We start from the raw sequence: 12,238 nt of genomic DNA, 5'->3' as shown, positions 1-12,238 counted from the left end.
AAGATGATGATAACAATAATAACAACAATAATGATGATTGTGATGATGATGATGACCATGGTGGTGATGATGTTGCTCAACAACAACAAATAGTTACACATGATCATCCTAGAACAAGAAGAGGAAGATGTCATAGAAAAAAAGGACAACAACCACCAACAAATCAAGTGCAACAAGTATTGAAGTTATTAGCCTTGTAATAACTTGAAAAGAAAATACATGAAGGAAGAAAGAAACAAAAGGATGTTGAAGAAACTCAGAATCTATGTTGATTAGTTTGCAGGAAGATTACAAAGCTGTGTAGCCTCTAGTTATCAGCTGTACACATATATAAGAGGAGAAACAGAAGAAAATAACTAAAACCAGAAAAAAAAAAACAGAATTACAAACAGAAAAGCAAAAATTGGTTAGAAGCCTTGATCCAATACCCCCTCATCAAGATCGGAGGAAGATGTTATCAATACCTAGCTTGGAAATGATACTAAGAAAGGTATTTCGGGGTAAGGCTTTGGTGAAAATATCTGCAATTTGGTGGTACTTTCTAACATGCATGAGCTTCTAAACCCCTTGAGAAACATTTTCCCTAACAAAATGTAGATCAATCTCTAATTGTTTGGTCCTCTCATGAAAAGTAGGGTTAGAAGCAATATGGATTGCTGCTTGGTTATCACAATAGACAGCAGCAAAAGGAATTCTGACATTGAAATTAGTGAGTAAATTTCAAATCCATGTAATTTCACTAGAGACAGAAACCAATGACCTGTATTCTGCTTCTGTTGAGGACCTACTTACTGTCTTTTGGCTTTTGGCTTTCCACGAAACCAAGGAATTCCCTAAGAAGATACAAAAGCCAGTGGTTGAACGTCTTCTTTCAGGACATGATCCCCAATCTGCATCCACATATGCATGTAATTTTGTGTCTGAGTTGGCTCTAAAAAGAATACCTTGACCAGCAGTGTTCTAAGGTACCGAAGTAACATGTTCGTAGCATGCATGTGGTTCATATAGGAGTTGGAGACAAATTGACTTAATTTGTGCACATAGTAACATATATCTGGCCTAGATATAGTTAAGTACAAAAGCCTACCAACGAGTCGTCTATAAGATCCTAGATCAGCAAGTTTAGTTCATGAGTTAGCTGTCAATTTGTTATGTGCTTTCATAGGAATCGAAGAAGGTTTGCAAGCAAGCATTCCACAATCTTCGAGGATAGACAATGTGTAATGTCGTTGACACATGGAAATGGCTTCTTTTGATCTAGATAGCTCTAGGCCTAGGAAAAATTTGAGGTCTCCCAGATCTTTGAGTTTGAAGTGCTCTTTCAAAATGGTCTTAGTTCTGGAGATGATGTCTTGACTTGGGCTAGCTAGGATAATGTCATCAACATAAACTAAAACTGCTATGAAATTATCTTCTTTTCCTTTAGTGAACAATGAGTAATCATACTTAGATTGTTTGAATCCACTTCTGAGTAAAGCATTGCTGAAAGCATTGAACCAAGTTCTTGAAGCCTGCTTCAGTCCATATATATATATATATATACACACACACACACACACACACATTTATTCAGCTTGCAAACTAATGGTGGATTGGGTCCCTTGGTGACACTGTGTTTATAGCCTTGTGGAATGTTCATGAATATTTCTTCTAAAAGAGTGCCATTGAGGAAGGCATTTTTGACATCTAGTTCAGCTAGATGCCAACCATTTGATGCTTCCAGAGATATTAGTAACCTTAAGGTAGTTATTTTTGCCACATGAAAAAAGGTTTCTTGGAAATCTAACCCATATTTCTATGTAAAACCTTTGGCAACCAACCAAGCTTTATGTTTTGCCACTATCCCATCCGAATTCAGTTTCATCTTGAAAATACACTTGAAACTGATAGGTTTCTTCCTCTGAGGCAATGGGACAATGGTCCAAGTGTTATTGAGCTCCACGGCCATCAACTCAGTAGATATGGCTTCTTGCCATGGTTTATGCTTGATGGCTTGGCTATAAGTTTATGGCTCATGGTTTTCTCATATTTGGAAAATGTAGTGTTTATGGGAATCAAAAAGTTTTGAGTAGTCTAAATGATGTTGTATAGGGTAGGTGACTTTATTTGTGTTGGTCACATTGTAGCAGTGATAATCAGTGAGATATCTTGGAGTGTTTGAAACTCTTGTAGACCTTTGTAAGGGTTCTTCAATAGGAATATCAGGTTCTATGGTTGTAGTAGGATCTAACTGAGCAGGTTAAGGAGTATGTTGTGGTGTGTCTGTGATGGATGTGATATATGTGTCATCTGAGTTATTGGAGGTGATGAGATTAGGGGTGGCATAGGGGTGAAATAACTCTCTGTCACTGTTGTTGGATTGCTGGTTTTTTGAAAGGGAATATATTCTCAAAGAATTTTACATCTCTGGATATGAAGATTTGCTTATTGGACAGGTTGAGAAGCTTGTAGCCTTTATATCCTTGAGAGTAGCCAAGGAACACAATAGCCCTAGGTGAGAATTTGTGTTTGCTGGATATCAGAGTGGAGGCATAGCATAATGTTCCAAAAGTCCTGAAATCAGCATAGTTAGGAAGTTTAGCATGTAAAATCACAAATGGTGACTTGGCTTTCAGAATGGGGCTATGGGTCCTGTTCATCAAGAAAACTGCAGTTTTGACACATTCACCCCAAAATTTTAATGGTAAATAAGATTGAAACAGCAAGGCACGAACAACATTTAAAATATGAAGTGTTTCCTTTCTACAACATTGTTTTTCTGTGGGCGCTCCACACAGGAAAATTGGTGTAGGACACATTTCTTCAAAAAGAAATCTGAAAAGGCAAGCTCTTTTGCATTGTCAGATCTGAATCTTTTGATGGTGGTTTTAAATTGGGTTTCCACATATGAGAAAATTTGTGGTACAATAAGGAGACAATCAGATTTATTTATAAGAAAGTATATCCAAGTGAACCTACTTTTATCATCTACTAAAGTTAAAAAATATTTGAATCCATCAAAGGTAACTTCCCTAAAAGGTCCCCAGATGTCAGCATGTATTAAATCAAACAATTCAGCACTAAAATTGTTTTGGTTAGTGAAAGCTAATCTGTTTTGTTTAGCAATGGGGCAAACTTCACAATGAAATTTGGAATCAATAGAGAATAGAGGAACTTTATTGCAAGTCAGTTTGTACACAGGTATAGGTATGTGGCCCAACCTATGGTGCCAAGTTTCATAGGTAACATCATTACAAGATTGTATACTAGTATGATGAAAAGAAGACTTAGGAAAATCAAAAAGAAGTAGTCCTTGATGTTGCCTAGCGGTGCCAATCCTCCTCAATGTCTTGAGGTCCTAAAGAACAAAGATGTTAGGTTGCTTAGTAAACTGGAAAGAATTGTCATTTATCAAAGACACAAGGGACAACAAGTTAAATCGAAAGGTTGGAATAAATAACACATTGTGCAGGAAGATGTCATCATTTAGTTTTATGCTTCATATCCCTTCAACCTTTACCTTGGTGGAATTAGGTAATAAAACATGAGAATCATGTAAACATTTAAAGGAATTAAAATGTTCTTTCGAACAACATATATGTGAGGTTGCTCCTGAGTCGATAATCCAATAATGGTAAGATTCATTACAATCAAAACTAGTGTTCATGCATATACTTGAACATTTGTGGCAAGAGTATCAACATTGTTCTCTGTTTTCAATTGATTTGTCAAGAATCTAATCAACTGTTGATATTGAGTAGTGGACAAAGTATTTGTGACACCTTGACTTGGGGACTCATCATGATCAGTTACCTGATTTACAGTTTGATGAGGCTTGTTCTTTAAGTAATTTGGGGGATAGCCAACAAGTTTGTAACACTTGTCTTTGGTATGACCCAACAAGTTGCAATGAGCACATTGAGGTCTCTCTTTCTTGGCATTTCTACTTTTACCATTAGTAGTGTTCTTGGTTGTAGAATTGACAGCAAAGGCCATAGAGTTAGAGTTTAGAGAAGGTATGTGGTTTACAACAATTTCTCTTTGTGCTTCTTCTTAAATAACAAGAGAAAAGACATTACCAATGGGGGGAAGAGGATCAGAGAGGAGAATCTGACCCTGGATTTGAGCAAAACTATCGTTTAGGCCCATTAAAAAGGACATGACATATTCAGATTCATTGTAAACTTGTAGAGTTTGTAACCCGCCACATTTGCATTGGAAGGTTGGTTTATAACCTAAGAGTTCTTCCCAAACCGATTTTAATTTGGTATAATAGGTACTAACATCATCATTTCCTTGTTGTAATGACATTAGTTGTCTTCTCAATTGGAAAATTCTTGGGCCATTCTTTCTGGAAAATCATGTTTTCAAATCGTCCCAAATTTCCTTAGCCGTATTTGCAAACAAGATGTTGGTAATGATATCTTTAGAAACAGAATTATAAAGTCGAGAAATGACAACATTGTTACCACGAGTCCATGCGGCATATGTAGGATCGGCTATGGTTGGCATTGGGACGGAACCATCGATGAAGGCCACCTTGTTCTTCACCGAAAGAGCTACCATCATTGCGTTGCTCCATGTGGTGTAGTTCTTGTGGATTAAGAGGTTGGGAGGCAAGGATAAGTCCCGGTCCATCCAAATGATGTAGAAACAGTGAATGAAAGGGATCTTGACTGGAATCTTTAACTTGTGTTGCCATGAATCCAAACCGAAAAAGTTGATGGGAGAGTAATTAGGAGAAGAGAGACAAAGGGGAAGATCACATGCCCATTGAAGAATAGGACCGTAGAGATTCTTTTTCATCTGATACCATATTGAAGTTATTAGCCTTGTAATAACATGAAAAGAAAATACATGAAGGAAGAAAGAAACAAAAAGATGCTGAAGAAACTCAGAATCTGTGTTGATTAGTTTGCATGAAGATTACAAAGTTGTGTAGCCTCTAGTTATCAGCTATACACATATGGAGAAATAGAAGAAAATAACTAAAACAAAAAAAACAGAATTACAAACAGAAAAGCAAAAGTTGGTTAGAATCCTTGATCCAATAACAAGATGAAAGACCTCGACGCATATTCAGAAGAACTCGTTGTAGGACATCATCCCACTATTAATATCTTTTCTTAAACAAATGTGTAGTACATTTTTATTTTTTTTATTTAAATTTAAGTCTTTTGTTTACATTATTTTTCTAATTTACAAAACAAATAATAATCCTTAACTTTAGTAAAAAAAATATAGAAAATATTAAATAAAAAAATCTACAAAAACATAAAAAAATATTAATATAAAAATCTACAAAATATAGAAAATATTAAATAAAATAATATACAAAAATATAGAAAAAATAAATAAATAAAACTATAGATTAAAACTAATTTAAATTTGTTAAAAATTAATTAAAAAATTACGACTTTGAAGTCATAAATTGGTTTATGACTTCAAATAAATATTTTTTAAAAAAATTAAAAACTTCGACGTCATAAACCAATTTATGACTTCACATTAATTTTTTTTGAAAAAAAAAATCAGAAGTCAGTTTACTTTTTTATGACTTCAGCAAAAAAAAAAAAAAAACAAAAGTCATGCAATTTTTTTCGAATTCGTCATTAGAAGTCATATGATGTTCCACTACTTACCCCTATTTGGGTATTAATCTTAAAATTTGCCCCCTTTTGGTAAGTTACAAATAAAAACCCTTTTTGGTAATTCCCCTGAGGTCACATTTCCTTGCATGTCAACAAAAAATAATTGGAGGACTAAATTACAATTTTAGATATTTTAATAATATCCTATTAATTTTTAAAATACTTTAACAATATTAAATTAGTAGTTTAACCTATTAGATGTGTAGGCAACATCTTAGTTCTATGTAGGGATGAGATATGACTGGACCTTAAATAGAGAACCTATGGTCTGATCATTTAAAATCTGAATTGACCTTGTTTGTTTAATAAAAAAGTAAATTTAAATAGGTCATGGTTAGATTTATAAAAAAACCTATTAAACCTAGTAGGTTTATCTATATCTATATAATATAATAAAAAATAAAAAAAATATATTATACTAATACTTTGAGCATTTGGTCATTTATGGCTTCAGGCCTTTTTGGTTAGTACTAATTTTGGTTTATTTGGGAATTTAAGACCTAAGGTTGTGTTTATTAATTTTAAGCTGTGTTTGTTAATTTTAGGTTATGTTTATTATTTTGTATGACAGATTGTGGTTTTTATATTTTATTTTCTGGTAGTGGAATATTTTTGTGCTTGAATTATGTTAATATTATAGGAGAAATGCAGGGACGGTTATTAGAAGATGGTTATTGGTAGAAATTTAATGAAATTTATTAGAACAGGTTGAACTCTTTTGGATTGTCTGCGAGTTTGTTAATTGCATTGCATGCATGTTTTCTTAAAATGATTTGATATTAAAATGTATTGTTGCAGCTATTTTCTCCTGGTGTTTATGTACAATGGGTATATGTAATTATGTATCAATGAGTCACAAATATGAAAACTTACACGTTGGCTTTGTAAAGAGGTAAGGAAATTTAGTTGGCGACTTACTAGCAAGGTATCTAATTTTTATGTTGGCCACTACTATTTCAACGATGTCCCACATTGTATTGTTGAGCAGCTTTTGAAAGAAACAATGAGTAGTATCTCATTAAAAAACAAAAAAACCTATCAGATGTGGTTAATTCCTGCATGACCGTTGGCGACCTCAAATTAATGCACTCTACTGGGGTCCCTAGTTTTTAATTTTTTTTTTCTTGTGTTAGTATTATTATACCATTCTTGTTGGCAGGAAATGGAAATTATTTTTACTTTTTTTTTTACTGTAGTTGCTTTTTACTATATTTTTTTCTTAACTAAATTTAGGCCTAATTATATTTTTACTTCCTACAGTATGGTCTATGTATAATTTTAGTCCCTCAATTTTTTAACTAATTAAATTCCTCTATTTTTAAAATTAAGCTAATTATTTCATCATTTTTTTGTACCCAGAACAATCAAATTCTTATTTTATATATCCAAATATATTTTTATGATGAATTTGAGATATAAATGATAAATAATTTTAATGGATAAAACGGTGGAAAAGGGTGATGTCTGTCTCTCAACTCCAGAACACAGTTTGTAAGAACCACAGCAAGAGTAGAAGCATGGTATAACATGTTAACAAAGTTATCACCATCAAAACCGCTATACCAAGCTCTTATTGTATTTTTTATTTGTGTTGAAATGACCAAAAACTACATACATATATGTGCATAAATAATTCTTGTGTCCCACCATATAAAATCTTCATGTCAACAGAGCTTTTATATCTGAGGTACCTGTATCCCGGAATCAATATCTTCACTTTCAAACGCTCAATAATGTAAACAGCATCCTAAAAACTAGTAGAAAATTGATCAACAAATTAGGAATAGAATTTAAAGACATTCCCTTCTATCAACATCTTTCTATGATGTTTCGTGCCTCTTCAACATAGTCCTGCCGAATCAATATTTTAATAATAATTAAGTTATACATATGAATCGGGAGAGCAACCATTTTCCTGCATCGAGTAAAACATCTTCTCGGCTTCCTCTAATCTCCCAGATTCAGACGCACACCATAAAGCATTGTAAGTGTAATTGTCCGGATTCAAGCCAGATCTTGACATTGAATCAAAAAGCTTTTTAGCTTTTTATTCATCAATCATCCCACAGAATATTTGAATCAAAGCATTAAAGGAGTTGCCAGGGCTTGTTCCTAGTTATTGCTCAAGAAATAGCCACTAAGCCACTACAAAGAACATTTATACATGAACTTATAAAAGGTAGATGGTAAGATTGAGTGGATGGTAAAAGATATATCAGACAGACATGCCTATTGCTGTTGGACATAACGTTACCTGAATGAAAGATTAAAAACCAACTTGCATTATGATTGAAATCCAAAATCCCTTGTAACGACAGTTGATGTGACAATGCTTTTTTTGCTAGTGCTGCCGTACGCTTTCCGAAAGTGTTAATCAATCTCTTGGAAAACTAAGATGGCAAGTCACGTCATGACCACCTCTTCAACTCAAATATTGCTTATTAAAGCTTTCAAGGTCCATATAGCTATTATATTTGCCACACAAAATTGAGAAAGAAGTTGAAAAAATTCAGGCAATTAAGAAACCTGCCATACTCAACCTGCAATGAACAAAAGAAAGGTTACATTGATAATCCTCACACTGAAAATTTTAGTAATATCACAATGTCACATCCAGTTCAGCAGACTTCATGTTCAAACTAATTTTAACAGTAAAAGTATATTTCACCAAGCAGCAAAAATAATAATTTTCAATCTGTTCAAAAGAGAAAACATGCAGAATAGATATATCGTAATTAAACATAGAGCTTGGCTGCATGATTTCATTGAAACGCTCTTTGGGAAATTAGAAGTCCATTTATGCCTAGCATCTTCATCTCAGATGATTAATGTCCCTAAAGACATAATAGAATGCAAACATTAACTCTAGAAGTAGCTACCACCCACATCCTTCCCTCTCACAACGAATAAGGGAATAACTTCCTATAGCAAAGGGTGCCTACATCAAAGAGTAAAAATATAAAATAAATACTAGTTTTGTAAATATGGTCTTAGAAGATGAACATTCATGCAAATGCTTCAAGGGTAATCCATTTGTTAGAACTTCAAAAGCAAGCTGATCTAGACTCTGACCAGTTCAACTCAATAAAATGTGTTTGACAATGATATTTGATAGGATCAATATCAACAGGGAATACATGAAAGGAATAATAGGAAAACATCTGGAAATGTGTCTAGATCATAAATATATTAATTTTGTAAGAATTTATGGTTGAAAATAGTGTCAAAATTTACCATTTGGGTCAAAAGGAAGAAGAAACTAAAATAATCTAATCTGAGTAAAATGCTTTATTTTCCTTTAATATTCATTCAGGGTTTCCTAGTGGATTTTCGGGATCATATAGGGCTGCAATTGTTTGCTATTATGGGGAAAGATGTATGGGACCAGTTGAAAGTATGGGGAAAAGTGAAAAATGAGGACAAGAGAGAAATAATATATTACATTGATTAAGGGAAATGTGTAAGATATACACCCATAATAATAGTACTAAAACTACTAACATCATAAGAGACTGCCAAAAGGGCCTATGGCCAAAAAACTTGATATCTTGGGTTGTCCTGTCATGAGACTGACACCAAATTCGTGTTCTTCCACACACAGGATGGGTTGGGTAGCTATGAAAGATGGAGCCCTGGCTGTCATGGGCTGACCCAGCCTCCCCAATTCGACCACAGTGCTTGTAAAGCGAACGATATTACTCCATTAATGGAGACAACGATGGAAAAGGGCATTGTTTGTGGATTCCAGAAAAACAGCACAATTTGTAAGTTAAATCCAGCAACAGTGGAAGCATGGTATAACATGTTAACCAAGCTGCCACCATCAAAACCACTAAGGATGATGATGAAAGGAAAGTGACCAAATAATAAGGAGAAAGTAAATTTCTTATTGTATTCTTTATTTTTGTGTTGAAATGGCCAAAAAGTACATGCATACATTTGCATAAATAATCTGTGACCCACCATATAACGAGATCTCAATATCAACAGAACTTTATAATCTAACATACCTGTACCCTCTTACCTGCACCCTCTTCAATTTCAAAAGCTCAATAATGTAGCAGCATCCTAAAAATTAGCGGAAAACTAGTCTACAAATTAGGAATAGAATTTAAAGATATTCCCTTCTGTCTGCACCTTTCTATGATGTTTTGAGCCTCTTCAACATATTCCTGTTGAACCAATATTTTAATAATTAGGTTACATATATATGAGTCGGGTGAGCAACCATTTGCCTCCATTGAGTAAAACATCTTCTTGGCTTCCTCTAATCTCCCAGATTCAGACAGTGCCTCTATAAAAGCACTGTAAGTGTAATTGTCTGGATTTAAGCCAGATCTTGACATTGAATCAAAAAGCTTTTTAGCTTTCTCAACTTTATTCATCCTACAGAAGATTTGAATCAAAGCATTATAGGAGTAGGTGTCAGGGCTTATTCCTTCCTTTTGCATTCTTCTTAAAAGTTTCACTGACCTTGCAACATCCCCGATGGTGCATAAAGATCGAATCAAGATATTGTAAATGACGGCATTTGGATTGATGCCCCACTCAATCATCTCAGTAAAGCATTCAAGAGCTTCCTCGGTCCTTTTTATTTGACAGAGTCCATCAACTATAGAGCTAAAAGTGAAGATATCAGGTTTAAGTCCATTTTCTAAAAGGCTCTCCAGAAGCTTCCGTGCCTTATCTATTGCTCCATCCTTGCAATGGCCATTAATAAGTGTATTGAAAGTAACAAGATTGGGAACAACGCCTCTAACCTGCATGTCTCTGAAAGCCTCAGACGCATTATCCATCAATTTGGCTCTGCAGAAGCAATTAATTATCATGTTATATGAGAAGACATTTGAAATTAGCCCATCACTAATCAATTGACCATAAACTCGATCCCCCTCCTCTCTCCATTCATTCTTGTATAATACTTCAATAAGCGCAAGAAAAGCACCAATGCCTGCCTTCACACCTTGCTTTCTTAAAATTTCAAATACATCACACGTCTCTCTCAGCTCAGCTCCCTTAACCAAACAAGCCATTACGACATTGAAAACAGAGTTACCAGGGAAATAACCTCCTCTTCCCAGAACCCTCCTCAGAAACACAACCATCTCCTTCGCCATAGAATTATTTGCAAGGCAATACAACACAGTATCGCAAGCTAACATAAAATGAACGCGCTCCTGCTCCTGCTCCCTATCTAAAAACTCAGATAACAACTCAAGTGCCTTACTAGGATCCACGCAGCGAAAAACCCCGTGAACCAATGCTCTTACAGTGGCTTCATTTGGATAAACCCCACTATCCTTCATTGTCTCAAAAACTCCAAAGGCCTCATCAACCCTGCTCGCGATACAGAACCCTTCAATCAGCATTGTATAAGTGAACACATTAGGAAAATGTCCCTTATCCTTCATTTGTCTAACTAACCGGAGCGCCTCATCGACCACCCCAACCTTGCAAACCCCGTGAATGAGTGTGTTGTACGTAAACCTATCGGCAACACAATTATCCGCCGCCATCTGTTGGAACTTCAAATAAGCAAGGTCAATTGAATTTGATTTCACTAAAGCATCAATGAGAGCATTGTATAACCTAGTGGTGGGGGAAAGACCGAGGAACGAGATCTGACAGAAGACGTGAGCAGAGTAATTTGCTAAACCTAGCCTTCCCCAACTTGCTAACAAAGCGCAGAGCAGGTCCTCCGTGACGCGAAACCCTAAATTGCGAAGCTCCCGGAGCAAGTCGACGGAGAGAAGCGCGGGGCCTTTTCGGTGCAGCGTGTTCCGCAAGGCGCGGTGCACGGAGTTGTGTGCTGCCAATGTAGGGTTGACGTGGGAGAGCCAGGAGTGGAACTTGATGGCGTGGGAGGGGTTTTGTTGGTTCTGGAAGATGCTTACGGCGTAACTAGGGTTGAGGAGTAGAGTCTTTGAGGAGAGGTCGTGGTTTAGAAGCACGGCCCAATCGGGTCTTGAGAGGAGCTGTGAAATGTATAGATGGTCGATGGGGGGTGAAGAAGGAGAAGAAGGGGGTGTTTGGAGAGGGTTTAAGGGTTTTGGGGGAATGAGGTTGGTGGAGGGGGTTTGGTTTGGGGGCTTGATGTGCCTGAAGAAGGGTTGAAGTTGAAGAGGCATGTTTGTTTGTTTGGAAGAGGGTAAAGGTCTGAGAAGAGAGAAAGCATTGGGGTGGAGTGAGTGTCTGAGTGAGTGATGCTGCCTCGGCCTGTTAGTGATAGTGTTTTGTTTTTTTTTCCTTCCAACTAATAGAAACTGAATATTTATTTTATTTAACTTTTCAAATTTTTTTCTCTCTTTCCAAACTTACCCTTTTCATAGAATGGGCATTCTTGGCCTTCCCAACAACTAACTAGCCAAGAGGGTCAGACCACGTCCCTGAAAATTCAAGTAGCCAAGAGGGTCAGACCACGTCCCTGAAAATTCAAGCATTCCTCGAAAGCCAAATGATCCATCAGCAAACAAGAAATTGTTGGGCATGAGAAGACGATAACAACTGGAGAATCCACTCATTGACATTCAACGTGAAGAAATTGCTATGCAAATCACTAAAGAGCAGCTGCCTGACTTTATCTTTACTACAATCATGAACATCATGAA

General features: G+C 35.7%; 1 protein-coding gene across 4 annotated transcripts; it reads right to left on the bottom strand.

Moving 5' to 3' along the window:
• Positions 1–7,188: 7,188 nt before the first annotated feature.
• On the bottom strand, positions 7,189–11,878 carry LOC114422978 (putative pentatricopeptide repeat-containing protein At3g16890, mitochondrial). 4 transcript variants are annotated; one of them, XR_003668774.1, is made up of 2 exons: positions 7,885–11,878; positions 7,189–7,775 (listed from the first exon to the last, which is right to left on the bottom strand). XR_003668774.1 is itself a non-coding variant. In XM_028389558.1 (2 exons), the coding sequence occupies exons 1-2, from the start codon at positions 11,756–11,758 to the stop codon at positions 8,140–8,142; spliced, it is 2,022 nt and encodes a 673-aa protein (XP_028245359.1). In that variant the 5' UTR covers positions 11,759–11,878; the 3' UTR covers positions 7,189–8,139. The 4 variants fall into 4 exon arrangements, 1 of the variants encoding a protein (XP_028245359.1); XR_003668775.1 differs by having other exon boundaries at positions 7,189–8,170; positions 9,132–11,878; XR_003668776.1 differs by having other exon boundaries at positions 7,189–8,170; positions 9,641–11,878.
• Between the last annotated feature and the right edge of the window lie 360 nt (positions 11,879–12,238).

The sequence above is a fragment of the Glycine soja genome, chromosome 8 (genome assembly GCF_004193775.1).
Source record: "Glycine soja cultivar W05 chromosome 8, ASM419377v2, whole genome shotgun sequence".
In the NCBI taxonomy this organism is placed as follows: Eukaryota; Viridiplantae; Streptophyta; class Magnoliopsida; order Fabales; family Fabaceae; genus Glycine; species Glycine soja.
Note: the sequence above shows the minus strand (reverse complement) of the source record. Positions and strands in the feature narration are given on the sequence as shown.